The following is a 17486-nucleotide window of genomic DNA, read 5'->3' as shown; positions in this document are numbered from 1 at the left end:
TATTAAAAAATAAGTTAATTAAGATAGCCTAGCTTGGGCCGATAAGTTACTGGGTCAATTGAAACTCAATTTTAAGGTCGAACTCAAAGTCGAGCTAAGTACTGAGAATAGTAAGACACCCAGCACGCCGAGTTGAGCTCGAGCTTAGCCAGATTGAGTTCGACTCGGCTCAAAAAACTTAAGTTCAAGCTTGGTTCGAACTCAAGTCGAGCTCCTTATAGCAAGCTCAAGCTCGATACTACAAAAAATCGAGTTCGACCTCGACTCCTTTAACCTATTTAATTCGTTTGGGTGTTAACTCGTTTAGTGTTAACTTGTGTAAGTATTAACTCGTTTAACTCATGTAAACATTACCTCATGTAACTCGTTTAACTCGTGTAAGCATTTAACTAGTAAAACTTTTATCCAAAAAATTAAAACTCAGTTATAGAGTAGTGGTTTGGTATAAACGAGTAGAGTTTTTAAAATACAAATTTAACTCATTTATCATTTTGTCAAACTTACTAGTTTATAAAAAGTTGCCGAGTTTTTTTGGAGCAAGTTCGAGTGGGCTCGTTGTGTGGCCCCGGCTCTATGCCACCCTTAAAAGCATTCAGGCCCAAACACGTTATTTAGGCTTCATTGATCATTTTACAAAATAGATTTTCCTAAGCACACACAGCCGCGTGTTATGAACCTAACACGCACGGCCCTTACCCTTATTGGCTCAAATGAGTTTTTTTCTATCTTTTTAAAATCTTTCGTTTTTTAAGGCTGTGAAATAAATGCTAACTCTCTGCAACTCAATCAACAGCAGCTCATTTAATGCGTGCCTGACAACATCACAGCGTATAACCCGCCTGCCTGGCGCACCCCTTCATTCAATTCATTGCATTTGCTCCTTCTCTCTCGCTTCAGTGTAAGAAGGGTCGAGCTCTTCGATCTCAACTCAAGCGCCTTTGTTTTCATGCTGCTTCCTCTGATCATTTTGCCTTCAGAGGAAGAAAGGATACAGAGGACAGCTGCAGCGACGGCAAAGGAAGCCCGGGGAAGGCCACAGCCCCACTGCATCCCATCTCTTCTCTGCCTCACTTTCGCGCCCCTCGTTCCGGTGCTTTCCGCCTTTTTCCCACCCGACATCGCGCATTAAATTCCCGGCCATTGACCCTCTCTCTCACTCGTCTCTTCCTTCTCTAATTGTACGGAGTATCTCAAGTATTTAGAGCTAAAGCAGTCGATTATAGACAACTCCGTCTGTTTCGAAATTCAGTCTCTGCGCCCTTGTCACGGAGAAGGAGGGAGATGGGAAGAGCTCCTTGCTGTGAGAAGCAAGGCCTGAAGAAGGGGCCGTGGACGCCGGAAGAAGACGAGATCCTGATCGACTATATCAAGAAGAACGGCCATGGAAGCTGGCGCGCTCTCCCTAAACTTGCTGGTAAGACCTTCCTCCTTTTCCCCATTTTCTTCTTCTGCTGGGCTCGCCTCCCTTTTCCCCTTCTTGCCTTCCACCTGTAACGCTTTCTTCCCTAATTGTTGTTAGACTAAACCCTTCCTGTTATTTTGTAGTCTATTGCTTTTTCCTCACTCTTCCTGTTAAACACCTTATTGCTGCACTGATGTGAGTTGGGTTTTGACCGCATCCAAGCCTTTGAACTCCTTAAAACCCGTCAAAGTCTAAATTCTGCATAACAGATGCGAGTTCGGTATGTAGAAGCTCCTTATCTTGCTGATCATGGTGCTGTTACTTTGTCAAGTAGCGGATCGAGATGCCAATCCTATACTTTCTTTAATTTGAATTCTGATAGATAAGGTCGAGGTCGATTTGGCTTTAAGCCCTCTGAGGAGGCTTTATCTTCTGCTTAGATCCTTGGCACTGTCAGAGTTAAGGCGTAATTCTTTCTTATGATGGCATGCTTCATGAGGCTCACACTACTGTGAAAAGCACTACACCTTGTCCCTGTTCATACCCCATTGAACACGTACATAGGCACAGACACGAGCACCACGCCTTTTTCATATGATCAGCTCCATGGAGTTGAAAAGGGCAATTTATGGACATATTTTGAGAGCTATACAGTGGTGGAGAGCATGATGCCATGTTTCTGTGTCCTGAGTCGTATCAGACTTTGGTTCTGTAGTGGCTTTTGAGTTTGAAAAGTTTCAGTGGTCTTGGTTTTGGCTCCTGTAGAACTTTCAAGGGAAGGTAGCAGAACTCTATTGGCTACCATTTTCTTTACATTATACCAGTCAGATCATTTCTGGGAGGTGGGGTTTATGACAGGAGGTGGCTTGTCAAAAACCTCACCTCCTCTCCCTGGTCTATAAAATTTACAAGGTAAGATGCAGGATCACCTTTGGAGATATCTTGTACAATCCTCATTAATTACCAAAAGAATTTAAAACCATTCATTTGCCTCGATGAATTCAAGCCGCAGAAAGATAAACTTTAATGTCTACCGTCAAAAACCTGTAAAAATTCCTAAAAGGAGGGCCTGGTGCTTTCTTAAATTATGGAATTTATTGTTCCTATATCATTTTGGTGTTGCAGTACCTCATACAGTAATCATGAGAATAACATGTCATTTTCGGGAGATTTATTGTGAGAAGCCGATCCAGTTCTGTTGTTCATCTCCGTCTATAATCTGTCCTTTTTCTCCTTTCCTTCCACCTTGCGTCATGGCTGGGGTTTTTCACCAAATGGTGCTGTTTTTTTTCTGTACTGATCACGCGGGCCTGTTCGAGTTCTATTAAGCTTTCTCTGTTCGCTGCTTCCATCTCGCATTAAGTGAGACCCGCGTGGGTTCCACCACAATGCTTGACAGAATCTCTATCGGTTACTGTATCGGATATCGGTTTTCTGTCAATAAGATACACATTCTTCAGTACTGTGCTCGAATGGGTCTTTCAATAAAATAATTTATTTTCTGAACTACTACAAATGAAGTGAGTGCACTTAAGATAAGGTTCCTACTTAATTCAAACGATTCTTTGTGCCTTTCTTCCTGCATGGTTCGCCATTAACCCGATTCCCAAGTCTGGAATGTTTTCTGCACTTTCTGGTGCATATATGTGCTCTTTGTTTCCTTTGGATGTATAAACCAAACGTTAAATACTTAATTTTCAGGTGGATGGTTTGATCTTTGTGAATAACTCATACACATTCTTCAAGATTTATTATTTTGGACGTGAATTGGAGTAAGAAATGGGAGCTTAAATAGTTATTGGATCTACAAACTAGGGGCGGAATAACATATGAGCATATGTCGGCAATTGGCCATAAGTTCAATTTTTTGCATGTTTACATATAAAATGCACATTAAACATACACAGCTTGGCTCCGCTACTGCTAAAAACTGTTTACGATCTAAAGTGTCGGCATTAGTATGAAAAGATGGCTGCGCATATGCATATGTGCTTCGCGCGCGCGCGCACACACACACACCATTTATGCGAGATAATTAAATGTTGGAATCTCTGTATTGGTGGTAACTTTTAGGTTTGCTACGGTGTGGTAAGAGTTGTCGCCTACGGTGGACCAACTATTTGAGGCCAGACATTAAGAGGGGGCCCTTTACTCCTGAAGAGGAGAAGACCATCATTCAATTGCATGGCATCCTTGGAAACAGGTATTGCATTCTTTTCTCTTCTCATGATGATTTTCAAGTCGTTGACTTAATTTAGGCCAGATCCTAATCCTACCTATTGTAAGTTACGGGAATAAGTAGATTATATATAGGTAGGGCTGCACAGGAGCCGAGCCAAGCTTGAGTTGAGCCAACTCGACTCAACAAACTGGAGCTCGAGCTCAGCTTGAACTCAATCGACGACTCAACAAACTGGAGCTCGAGCTCAGCTTGAACTCAATCGAGCTCTATAGAGTAGGCTTGAGCTTGACTCGACTATACAATGTCGATTTTGATCTCAACTCGCTTAACTCGTTCAGCTTATCTTGTTTATTTGAACTTGTCAACTTGTTTAACTCGTGACCTCATTTAGCTAGTTCAACTATGATGAACCAGTTTTACGCAGTCAAGCCGAGCCAAGTTTAAACGACTAAAATTCCTACAACTCAAACTTGACTTGTTTAACATTTCAAGTATAAATTTAAACTGAGAGCTTGAGTCAAGTTTTTTTTTCAAGCGAGTTAGAGTCGAACCTGAGTTGGCTGGACTCTCACTGTGCAACCCTAGATCCAAGGTGAGGTCTGAGACTGACTGTCCATATATTTATCTGGATCTGGATCTGGATCAGTTCCGTTTGTGCGTCTACTTGCAATAAGTAGGATCTCAATGTGTATCCGCAATTGTTGAACCCAAACTAAAATTTCCAGCATTAATGGAGTCCACATGCTGCTAGTGAAGGCCGAAGATTGTGACCGATCTAGAATCCGACACTGGGACCATGTTTGAGTTGGCAAATAGGACCTGAGCTGGGAAAACGTTGATCCATCACGCTGTCAAACGAGGACTACCACTCAATGACATGAAACTTGGACTTCACCACAGTGGTCCCATGAATCACTGTAATTCAATGTTCGGCATTCAGCAATTATTCTGTGTTAATGGCACACTCCACTTGCTTATTATGAAATAACAAAATTTTGGGAGTCTTTAAAGAGTCTTGAGTTTTTACTCCTCTGTGTATCTTGTTCTCTGTCAAAACTTAAATGTGATCGATCATCTTCATCTTCAACACGAGTATGATTCTGATTGATCTGCGTTTAGGTGGTCTTCCATAGCATCTCAATTGCCCGGCCGCACCGACAACGAGATCAAGAATCTCTGGAACACTCACCTTAAGAAACGCTTGATCAGGATGGGCCTTGATCCCATGACTCATGCTCCTCCTCCTGGACCTGCCATTAGCTCTCCTTCACGACCCTTGGAGGCCACGGCGATGCGTCACATGGCCCAGTGGGAAAATGCGAGGCTGGAAGCAGAAGCAAGGCTGTCCAAAGAGTCACTGCTCTTCTCCGGCTCTCAGACCACGTCCGACGCCAAACTGCCCGCCGGCACCAGTTCAGACTATTTCATGAAGATGTGGAACTCAGATGTTGGGGAGTCGTTCCGGAAGCTGGGCAGGAACAGCAACAGCCACAGCAGCAACAGCCAAGTCTCCTCCACATCGTCCTCGACCAAGCATGGCTCGGAGACCATGATGGCCATAGTCAGGGCCAAGGTTGAAGAACTGGAGAGTGCTTCAGACCACGACGTCGAGATGGTTGCAGCGAATGAGTGCAAGGACGACGGCTCGTCGAGCTCGAACGAGATCGACGAATCAACCGTTTCGTTCTCCGGCCTCTTGGGGAGCGAATTGCTCATGGATTTCACACAGGCCATGGGAGAGTCGGCCAGTCTCGGCGGTGCTCCACACCATGCCTGGCCGTGGGGCGACTTGAGATCTGATTTCTGATCCGACACTTGAATTAGCTTTTCGTGTCTTTGTTCGTGTTTGTTTAGGTGTCTATAGTTGGCAAAAGTCACAAACAAATCCCTGGCTTTGGAAATGAGATTGGATGATGACTTCTTGTCCATTTTGTGGGAGACCTTCGGTCGGTTGCTTTCTCCCACTGCTCTGTGAGAAACGGGAGGTGTTTGTACTTGTGCATTTATAATTTTTGTCTCGGGGAAGAGGGAAGGGAAAGTACAGTTGTAGGCCTCAATCAAAGTGTGCACATCTCTTTGACCTCTCTTTTGGACTTATGTGTAAAAATTATGGGCAAGGATCTTTGGCGAATGGTTCTTTCTATTCTTGTCTTTCTTGGTGTCCGATGGCCCAGTTTTTGGTATTACTTGGTGCATTTTGTGGCCCATGTTTGGCCATTGGCTATATGGTCTGTATTGATAAACTGTACATTCAATATTCTGGTCTTTGATTTGGTGTTCACACTCTTCATCATCTGATCGACTTGAGTTTTGGAACAATCTGGTTAGAGGGAAATGTAATGTGAAGTGTGTCTTAAGTTAAAAACCCTGTATTAGCTAGCTTCTTAGGCTTCTTGGTGGTCAAGGCTAAACTTCATTAGTGGAAAAACACATGCTTGTTAACAGTAAAAGCATCTGGCTAAGTATATAGCAATCCTATAATTAGGGTTCGCAACCAATTGGTTTTGGTTCAAAGAGAATTCAAGAATTACTCAATTTTAATCATATCCATCCATTTCAACCCTTGCCACTACTGGTTTCGAGTGAGCGGAAGCCACCCAAAGAAGGGCCAAAGCCTTCTCCCATTCGGCTTTGGGGACTTGAGTAGACCTGTGGTATACTTGTCAACTAGAATGTCGCGCTACCATTGTTTATAATTTAGAAGAGCAACATCCGCAGAAATCAAATTGACAACCAGATTTTTATTGATCCGTCAATCTGATGAGTTACGCTATGCCCTTGGGAGCACCCCTGCCATTAATGGTTAATTGGCTTTGTGTAGTTTGACTGGTTGTAGACTACATCTTGTCAGCCAAAAAGCTAATGGTGGATATGATAGCATGCATTCAATGTTTCATAAATCTGCTTCAATATTTGCCACAGATGCATGAAATACCATGTTAGCATTCCTGTTGGTCGAGAGTGGTTAATTGGCAATGTTTAGGCATCCTTAATTAGCAATCAGGAGCGGCCCGGTTAAAAAATTCAATAGCTCGAGTCAACTTAAGTACAACAGGATACAGGTGATCGGACCCAAGCTCAAGGCAAGCACAACCATCTGTAGCTCCCAACCAAGTGGAGACTGCACTCGTTTCCTGGGTTACTATATCTATGGTGACTTTCTGGTGTCCATTCAAACGTGAAAATGGGGCAATGTTCATGTGCGCCAGCGTAAATAAACAACTTTTGCAGTTACATTTGATAGGTCAATTTTTTACGATATTTATCAAAATAATAACCCTAATGTACGTAGTTTTTTTTCAATTACATTTGATAAATCAATTTTCAAGATATTTATGAAGATAATAACCATACGGTGCTTGGGATACTTCTCTGGATGTATACATAATTTAGGAGATTCTATACCTACAAAGTTTTAAAAAATTTATGTTGGTGAATTTTTAGTTTCAATAACATTCTACTTTGAACATCAAAGTAAACCGATTTAAACTCCAGTTTTAAGTTCGGATGTGTAGATAAATGTGTTTCAGCCTGAACCAGCAAAAATAGAAATACAGCAAAGGGAAGGGCCGTGGGCTGGCAGCCGGGAGGGGCCATGGCCCTCTTTATATTGTGGAAAAAATTATGCTTATATATTTTAATAATTTTAATTTGGCATTTGTAAATATTTTGAGAAATATCATTTGACCCATGTACAAATTTTAGAAATAATTACTCGACCGGCATATAAATACTATTCACAAAAAAAAATCTCAATAAAGAAAAGATATTTACAAAACTGACAAAAGTAATGGTTATGGAACAAGCTATGCTGAAAAGAACAAACTCTTTGCTAGTTTATGTATCATATCAAGGAACACCGATGGGATGAGATGTGTGCACCATGCATAATACCAAGGAACACCGATGGGATGAGATGTGTGCACCATGCATAATACCAAGGAACACCGATAGGATGAGATGTGTGCACCATGCAAAATACCAAGGAACACCGATGGGATGTGGGATGAGATATGTGCACCACGCATAATACCAAGGAACACTGATGGGATGAGATGTGTGCACCATGCATAATACCAAGGAACACCCATGGAATGAGATGTGTGCACCATGCATGGCCCTTAGTGCACCATGATAGTTTTGTGGTTCACTTAGCTTATGACCTACAACAAAGATATAGTATAACCAGCTTGAATGAAGGTGTTCCCTCAAATGTAGGATATGTAGTCATACACAAAAGTGTGCGCGTATATATAGCGAGCATAGAAAGTATTCCCTCAAATGTGGGGCATCTAACGTGGCACAAATGGCAGGCCAACTGACATGCGGAACTCGGGTTCATGGTACAATGACCATGCTTTACGTGGATTGTCCGCTTCGTTCCACGCAAACGAAACGCAGCACTGGCCAAACACACGCGTTTTGCATGGGACCTCCACCCTATTATGTGCAGACACAGCCGCGGGACTACCGTCTCCCTTTTCTAGGAACCATAAAGCGAGTCAAAGCTTCACTTTAAATGAGCAGTCGCTGTCATTAGAGTCCAACGTCGAACACACGTATTCTTTTTTTCTTTTTGCACTTTTCTAGAGTGCGTTTGCCCGATGAAATATCTTTCTTCTTTCTCTTATTTCTACAGCGCTTGATGAAATAAGAATGCGTTTGGGAGAAAAATGATGCGTATTTTTCTTCCTCCATCAAATGCCTAGAAATCTACCCAGTGAAAATAGGGATTCCTGCGCGAATAGTTACTTTTTAACCCGCCCTTCTTCGCCGGGTTCAAACGACATGTTTCAAGACCTTATGGCCAAGGAAAGTAGTGCATTGGTCTTTGTGTTCTTAAGTGTTCTTAAGAAGATTAGCACAATGGATGGGAAAGAAGTTGCTAGCTAGTTAGGTTTCATTTTGAATCCTCAAGTATTAACGCTCCATGCTGTGAAATAAATAAGGCACCGAAAATGAGCCCTATATTATAAGAAAAAATAACGGATTAAATAGGAGTTAAAGCAGTAAGTCTCTTCCAATCACTCGGTAGTGATAGTGATCAAGGTTTCATGACATCAAACCCTTGCTATTTTTTCATTTCTTTTTTGGCTTTTCAGTCTTATGTAGAGTACACTAGAAAGAGAGTCGTTTGGACCTTCCACCTCTTCTTATTATTATATTAAAACTATTGCTTGAAGTATTGAATACGCTCAATAGGAAGCCTTCCAATCTTTCACAACTTTTGTCTCCAAATCTTTTTTTCATGATGATAACTTGATCTGCACTGATGAAAATTCAAGATGTTATTTAATATGAAAAAGTTGAAGGTTTCTCAACACGTTGCTTAATATGACAAAATAGAAGCTCTGTCAGCATAACTTCGGAGCCCTCAACACGTGACTAGATGTTTAGTTGGTATCCAAAGTTTTTTTTTTCCCATTAAGGGATGTTTCATAGCCTTGGATCCTATATCCAACTTAAGAATTGCCACAGGTCCAGGATTCAATCAAGCATCAAATTTTGATATCAACGGGTTTTAGAATTGAGAAGCAAAATCAGAGAATATAACGTGATAAGGCATGCAAGAAGCCTTGGTGGGTGAGAAAATCAGGAGAGAGAAAAAGCACAAGGTAATCTATGCAAGAAGCTCTCACACGCACAACAAAAGAGACACAAGACAAACAATTTCTTCAGCCATATCTATCTAGACCCAAGATTTGGGCTTCTGATTGATGCACAACTTAAATGCTTTCCTTCTAGAACTGATTCTCATATCTTTGTGTACATGTTGCTGACCTGATCTCCTTTCCATTATATAACGTGATAATCATTGAACTCTCCTTTCTTCAGTTAGCATTGCATGTCAATCAGCAGATATGGACGTGCACGATACATGCCCCCTCAATCCAAGCTCCATCTCAAACATATTCAACCGACTCTTGAGAGCATGAAATGTCAGTTCCGGTAAAGCTTTAGTGAATATATATGCAAGCAGCCCGTGCGAGTGTATGTGTTGGATCTAACTTGATTGTCAGGAACTCTTTCTCTCACAAAATGATAATCTCTCTCTACCTCTCTCCCCCCCTCTCTCTCTCTCTCTCTTTACGTGTGTGTGTGTGCCTTGGCCTCTCATTCACTCTCTTAGACTCCCTCCCATCTTCTCTACTCCGGTCTCTCTCTCTTCTTTAGGACTATGCTGCTTCGTCTATCCACTCACTCTCCATTCCTCTTATTTTGTTTTATTATGTTGCTATCTTATATAATTTGTGGGGAAATTGATTTTTCCCTCTCCATGGGGCTGCACATTTGGGCTTCAGAGTCCAAAAGGTTTGGGGGCAATGGCAACTGACCATCATTGGCAATTGGTGGCTGTCCGAGCACTTGACAGCTAGAGTGCTGTAAGAGGGTGAATAAGGCCAAACAAGCCTAATTTTAATGGATTTCTACCATAAGAATATTGATAATTATCTTGTTAATATGATGTGCTTATATTTGAAGTGTTTAGGGTGTATGATAGAGATTTTATTATGTTAAGGAAGATTTAGGTCTGTTTTAGCAGACTCTTAATCCATACTATCTTTGATATTAATATTGCATCGCTTGTGGGGAAAGAGAAACATGTGTTGATATGCATGTGGAACTTGCATTTTGGTAGTAGACGGCATTTGCAATTTATTGAAGAGTGAACATGAATTTTTATTACGGACATGCATGAGTTTTTATTACGGACATGCTTTAGCACATGAGAGGTTTTCTTGTTTGTTCGATTAATTTTATGCTCTTGCTAGTAAACTAAATTTGCATCATCATCTGATTCTTAAGGGAGAAACATAATTACAATGGTGATGCTTCAGCAGGGTGTTAGCTGTCTAGATAGGCGTGTCTAATTATTTGGCTTAAATTGTAGTAGTGTAATTGGGCAGATTCATACCTAGCGGCCCCAATTGAACGGTTCCATAGTCGGTTGGGACTAGAAAGTCAATGGTGCGAACAATGGTTAATGACATGAGAGTGTACTCGCGATTGATAGAATTACGGTAAATCATGCTTGATTTTAAGTTTTTACGAAAACTCTTGAATGCATGCAATAGTTAGTCGGGGTGTGACTAGTGGTAGAACCAAAAAAAATTGGTTGGAGAGGCAATCACTTAAAAATACTCATATCTAGTGTGACACTTCTTATATATTTAAAGATGCTCATTTAAAAATAAAGAAATTTTAAAAGACTGGTGTCGGCAACTGCCCACATCAGTCACCATGAGGCTCCGCCACTGGGTGTGACAGTATCATTTTCAAGTTTCTCTCCATTATGTTTGGATAATAGGACATTAGGCACAACTGGCGTAATGCATGGTTTGGCATTTGCCATGTTCACGTGAAAATGGGGCCATGTTCATGTAAGCCAGCGTAAATAATTTTTGCAGTTACATTTGATAAGTCAATTTTTAAGACATTTATCAAAATAATAACTGTATTATACTTGGGTTTTCTTTTTTTTGCAATTAAATTTGATAAATCAAATATATTTATCATGGTAATAACCACATGATGCTTGGGATGCTTTTCAAGATGTATACATAAATTAGGAGATTCTATAACCTACAAAGTTTCTCCAAGGTTGTTGGTGCAACAGTCGGAGCGAAAGCCAGTAGGCGGCTGGTCTCCGTTTTGAATTCATATGGCATCAACCATCTGTGCTATAAAAAGGGAATCATTGCCATGCAAGTGGGGGTGACGCCTCTATGTACCGAAAGTATGCCTTATACGATAGGGTAATAAGGGGTTGGGCGGAAGCTTTGGACTTCTGCCGGGTGGTGGGAAACCCCACTCACCCAAAAATATAATTTACAAAGTCTCAAAAATTGTATGTTTGTGGATTTTTAATTTCAATAACACTGTACTTGGACATCAAACCAATTTAAGTTTAGATGTGTAGATAAAGAGCCTGAGCCAATAAATTTAATTAATATATGTCTTAGTTTAAAAATAGAAATACATGCATGTAACAGCTATTTATTAAAAAAGGTGCATATCAGGAGAAGACATTTACAACACTGACTAAGTAATGCTTAAGGAATAAGCCATGTGAGAAGAACAACCTTTTGGGCTTGTTTTATAGTTCCCTCAGACGTGGGACATATGGCATGGCCCGAACGGCAGGTCAAAGCGTAATTGGCAAACTTGTGACTAGGATTGGGACCAATTGATGATTGGGTCAGTGAGTCAACAAGTTGACTCATCGACTCAGTTGATTTTTAAATAACCTGAATTGGGCTATTGAAAGCTGAGTCAGGCCGAGTTGGGGCGAGCCGGGTGGAGTAAGAGGCAAGCCAGGCCAACCTTGACTCATTTGGCAAAGTTTTCAAGCGAGCTGACTTAGGATCAAAGAACATGCAGAACTGATCCCTGTCCAATACATCTACTAGATGTAGGGTTAATGCTATCACCAGGCTTTATGTGGATTGTCTCCTACAGTCCACGGCACTAAGCCAAACATGCCGTGTTTTGTATGGGCTCCACTTTAAATGAGCAGTCGCCGTCATCAGTCCAACGTTGAACACACGTTACACCAAGCGGTAACTCTTTTTCTCTCTTTTCTCTTGGAGGACGAGTGATTATTTTTTTACTGTCTTTGGTGTTTCAACTCTTTCTTTGGGTTCACAAAATATGTTGTATGACTTTATGATATCAAAAAGTTCTTGATAACAACCATTGTTCAGCGACACAAATCTTTTCTTTTCTTTTGAGCTTTTCACACTACACAAAAAGAGGTTTTTACCGATGAAAGAAAAACATCAATAAAAATAAGCAAAACGTCACAATTATCTTTACTATCGTGCACATCAATAAAGGTAGTGTTGCATACTTTTGTTGACGTTTTGACACCATGTCAGTAAAAATTAACCGAAAAGAATAAATTTCACTCAAAATTGATTTTGATATTTTATACTTATCATTTTCCTACCAAGTTGTACTATTGAATTCACCAGGAAGAAAGTCCTTTAGATGACCATCATCACCATTTGCGGAGCCACATAAATGTTGATGCAGTTACTGTTCACATCAGCCCTATAAATTTTTTATTTTAGTATTAATGTCTTTAGTAGTTTGCTTTTTTTTATATGTATTAGTGCCCCTAATGACAAAAAAATGCTTTCAAATTAGTGTAACTCCAAACATAATTCCTGGCTCCACCATTAATCGTCACCTTCCACCTCATATTATTATTATTTTAAAAAGATTGTTTAAAGTATTGAATGTGCTCAATAGGAAGCTTGCTGAATCTTTTTCACAAAGTGTGTCTCAAAATCTTTTAGTCAAAATAGATGAACATTGCTTCATCTGCAACTTGGTTTGATAGTCAAAATATTAGTCGGCATTCTTGGACGAAGGGATTTTTTTTTTTTCTTTTGTGGACACCGCCTACTGTAGAGCACTTTGACGTTTTACTGACGGCTGGAAAACGGCGGTAAAAGAGGAAGCAACGTTGGTAAAACTTTAAACTTTTACTAACATTTAATAACAAAAGAGAGAGAGAGAGAGCCAGGTGTAAGCATCCCAAATTTTCCACTCCAGTCTTGTCGAGGCTTTAACTATGTACTTTCTTTTTTTAGGATATTTCTAAACTGTTTCCAAAAAATTTTTCAATAACCTTTTGAGCCCATGTCAGCTCCTCGACCTAAAAACTGGCTCAACCCATCCAATCCAGGGGCCAATAACACCTAGGATCCCAGTAGAGTGTCAATTCACTGGAGTTTCCCTATGCAACTTTTACCATTTTGCCTCACTCCTTATCAAGTCCCATGAAGACATAGGAATTAACCAATTATCCTCTTAGTGTTGTTTACATGAGTGTCAGAGCCCCATTTTTTTTTTGGCATTTAGGGATGTCAATATATTCAATTTAAATTGGATATCCGACCGATTTGATTTGGAAAAAATCGATATAGAAAAAAAATATTAATATCTTATTAAGAAATCGAATCGGGTTCGGATTTAATAAAAGACATCATATCGGATTCAGATTCAGATATACATAAATATTCAATCAGATTCATTTTTAAACAAACATTTTGTATCTAATGCTATTCAAATTTCAAAATTGGCAAAGTCCAATTCAATATTCAGATTCAGATATAAATATAAAACAAGGATTCAAATCGGATTCAGATTGTAAAATCGGATTTCAGATTTGGATATGACTTTTTTTATTCAAATTCGAATCTAAATATGTGAATATTCGAAAAAACTGATATGATTAAGGATATATCCAATCCGAATCTGATTCGTTGACATCCTTAAGAGGTCGTTTGATTGCTGTCCATTGTTTCGTGTATGTCTGTTATGTCTGTGCTGTCTGACGTTTGTTTGTGTCCTGTCTGAACTATCTGTTATGTCTGATGTTTGTGTCTTCTTTGGTTAGTTCTGTCTGTCCTCTGTAGTGTTTGTTTATGACATTATATTTGTTTTGTCCACTATAATATCTTATTTTTTAAACATGTTATATATGAGATGGGGATGAGGTTTGTCAACTCCAAAGTGTGCTCTAGAATGTCTTAATGTCCTATAGAAAACCGATTATTGTCAGCCACACAGGATTTGTTTGTTCTTAATAAAGAGAACGAAAGCTTCATCTTTTGAAGAATTCAATGAAGTGCCAATAAAACCTTCCTCCGTATTGTTGAGAGAAATGTTACCAAGATTGGTATCGGCATCATATCAGTTTGTTGATCGATATTGGTAGCTGCCGATCAGCCTGCATTGGCCTATATTCCTCTTTTTATATTAGAAATTAAATCGATCTGAAAAACGAAACATATAGGCTTGTAAGGGACAACATAGTGTGGATCGGCGATATGTTCTGATTGTAATAACAAACGCAAGGAGTTCTAGTTGTGATTGTAATAACAAACGCAAGGAGTTCTAGTTGAAGAAGATCAGAAGTTCAATATCAAGGTGTGCCCTTTTGAGACTAATAATGGTATGGAGCCTCAAGCTGGAACGAGAGAAAATGATGCAAATATTAGTAGTTTTGAAACGTAGACAACGAAAAATATATCCCAATTCCTCCGATTAGATGTAGCTCGATGCAGCTCAGAACTCTACCCGTTTGTAAAACGATTTACTTCTGATACTGATACCAACAACACACCGATATTGATAAAAAACCAATATAAGTTGTGCTATCACATGCAAATTTCATACAACTTGTCAACCGTGAAGGTAAAAAACCATCGGCTAACAGAAAATTTCATGGAAAAAAAGACACAGGGCAAGGACAAAAGAGAATCACTCTCCAGTGTGACCTGTTTTATCATTGACCTTCAAATGGATCCAGTAACCCAATCGTTGCCATTTGCAACACATCTCAATAGACAATGCAAAATGGGCTTTAGCTACCATTGACAATAGAATCAAACAATAGAGAGAGGCAAAGTGTTATGTCTTGTTCTGTTCTGAGGGTTAGCTTAGAACGGAATGAAACAAAAAAACAATTTATATTTGTGTCTAGCTGTTCATCTTATCCAGCCTATCCGGTAGCCAATGTTTGATGAAAATTTTGATTAGACAGGACACACGGTGGTCATCAAACGACCTCTAAGGGCACTCTAGTCACCAACACAGGTCTGGTATAAGCTTATGTAATTTTTGGAACATTATAGTGTAATTTCAAGTTCTTCAATTAAAAGAAATTTTTTATTGGCTGGCCCACACCATGCATCGTATTGTGAATCCATGTTTTTTTTTGTAGTGTCCGCCACTGGCCCCCAGCTCCCTCTCCTGGTCTTTGTCTTAGTTCAGACTCAATTGAGCTGAAACAAGTCTATTTCTTATAAAATGATCTAATTCTAACTTCATTTTGCATCCTCGCTCTAGACCAAATGTCAAATCAAGTTTTTTATAGTTTGTTGATTTCTCGCACCCTTAATTATTACTTCTATAGCAGACATCCTATTACTAGTCAAGCATAAGTGTTCAAATAAATAATATTCATGCATCATACAAAGAACACCCAGTCAATCCAAATAAGAGAGAAAACAAATTCTAAACTAGAAAAAGCTCCTAAGCTATGCTTGACACATCAAATCCTGTGCTCAACTTTGAATTATTCAACATGGAACACTGAACCCGGGTATAAGATCAACAACCTTGAAAAGCTTAAAAATAAAGTCAGTATATTACTCAAGATAATAAAAACTAAAATAATTAATCAAATAAATTAGTCGACTAACCTTGAGACCTTATGAACTCACCACACTAAGCCAACCCAAATAAACATGGAACATACAGAGAATTTGAACCAAACAAATTATCACATGGATGAAATATAGGATAATAATTAAATGAACTAATTATAACTTAATTCTACATTGACCGTACTCTGATAAGAGAGCTACCTCTCTGGTATACAAAAAAGCAATAAATAAAACCAATAAAAAAAGACTAAAGTACCTCATATGCGACATCACTTAGGTGGGCTTGGGGTGCCTTATCTAAAATTAAATAAAGTTAATTACATGAAGTTTTGTAAAATAATCTTTTAGTCCCACATAGGACGTCTACACTACAAAAAATAAACCTATTACTGACCAGCCAAAAAAATGTCAGTAGAGGTGACGTAAATGTCGGTAAACCTTTTACTGATGTTGCCCTCGGATGTTGGTGAACAAATTTTCACGGTGAAAACTATCACCGACATTTCCACTGCATGCGTTGGTGTAGATTGTGTTCATGGCTGACACGTGATGAACATAGTTGAATATATTATTACTGACAGCTATCAGACGTCCATAATAGTATTAGCAACGAATGTACAAACGTCGATGATGATCCTTACCCAGGTGAAAGTTGTGCAGAACTTTCAACAACATGTACTCAACGTCAATGAAAGTTGCTTTCGTCCACAAGCACAAGCCATCTGTAAAGAGGTACGTTATACTAAAGCAACATCTCGGCGTCGGTAATCTGTCGCTGGAATAACACCTTCACCAATGCATGGAGTCTCAGGTGTTCGTAAACTAAAATCATTATTTTTACTGACGGCAACTTTCCAGCCGTTGGTAAAACTGAACTTTCATCAACATGTAGTCTGGACACGTTGGTGAAAGCCAATGTTCATTGACACCATTATCTGCACGTCGGTGAAAGTCCATCTTCATGGACACTTCAAGTTGAATGTCAGTAAAAATTGACTTTCACAGACAAGTGATCCACGCGTCAGTGTTTCCTTTTTTTTTTTTTGTAATGCCAGCTGAGATGGTGGATCCCAGTGGATGCCTGGTCATTATGCCACGTCACTTAGTGAGGGCCACTAGGGTGTCACTTACAACGTCAACCGAGACCACTTGAAATTTTCTACTCACCTCTTGATGATCACCAGTCAAAGGACAACGCAGGATGATCCCTCTCTTGCCTCTTCCCCTATAATTTCTGCTGATCAACTCGCCATGCCATAAGTAATTAAATCATCTAAAACTTATGTAAGCCTAAGGAATTAAATGGCCAAAAGCTACGATAAATAAGCAACAGAAGAGACTACCATGCATAATAAACCAGAGTATTTGGATCCTGTCCATATGCAAGCATGAGATGATATAGAAAAGATAAATCTGACTCTATTTGTTTGTTTACCATCTCTAACAAATATGTAAAACTTCATATGGTCATACTGATGAGCAAATTAATCATAATACACCATATAATGAAAACATGTATCATATGAGAAGTACCAAACCGTAGGGTTTTACAATGATCATCTTTTGATGTGCAAAATTTGATTCACAAAAATATGATAAAAGTCACTAGCAAGAATATAGTCTTTTTCTACAGCATAGTTCTAGTTGCCTAGTTTCTTCCAGTCTAACTAAAAGGAGTTGATATAACTAACATGACATGTAAGAGCATTCACACAGCAAC

At 39.4% G+C, this 17486-nt stretch overlaps 1 protein-coding gene across 1 annotated transcript; it reads left to right on the top strand.

The window, feature by feature from the left end:
* The first annotated feature begins 800 nt into the window (after positions 1-800).
* Positions 801-5865, top strand: LOC116266093 (transcription factor MYB17-like). The gene is made up of 3 exons (XM_031647186.2): positions 801-1414; positions 3476-3605; positions 4704-5865. The coding sequence occupies exons 1-3, from the start codon at positions 1282-1284 to the stop codon at positions 5389-5391; spliced, it is 951 nt and encodes a 316-aa protein (XP_031503046.1). The 5' UTR covers positions 801-1281; the 3' UTR covers positions 5392-5865.
* Positions 5866-17486: the final 11621 nt, after the last annotated feature.

The sequence above is a fragment of the Nymphaea colorata genome, chromosome 12 (assembly GCF_008831285.2).
Source record: "Nymphaea colorata isolate Beijing-Zhang1983 chromosome 12, ASM883128v2, whole genome shotgun sequence".
In the NCBI taxonomy this organism is placed as follows: Eukaryota; Viridiplantae; Streptophyta; class Magnoliopsida; order Nymphaeales; family Nymphaeaceae; genus Nymphaea; species Nymphaea colorata.
The sequence above is the reverse complement of the archived record's forward strand: the minus strand, read 5'-3'. Positions and strand labels throughout refer to the sequence as shown.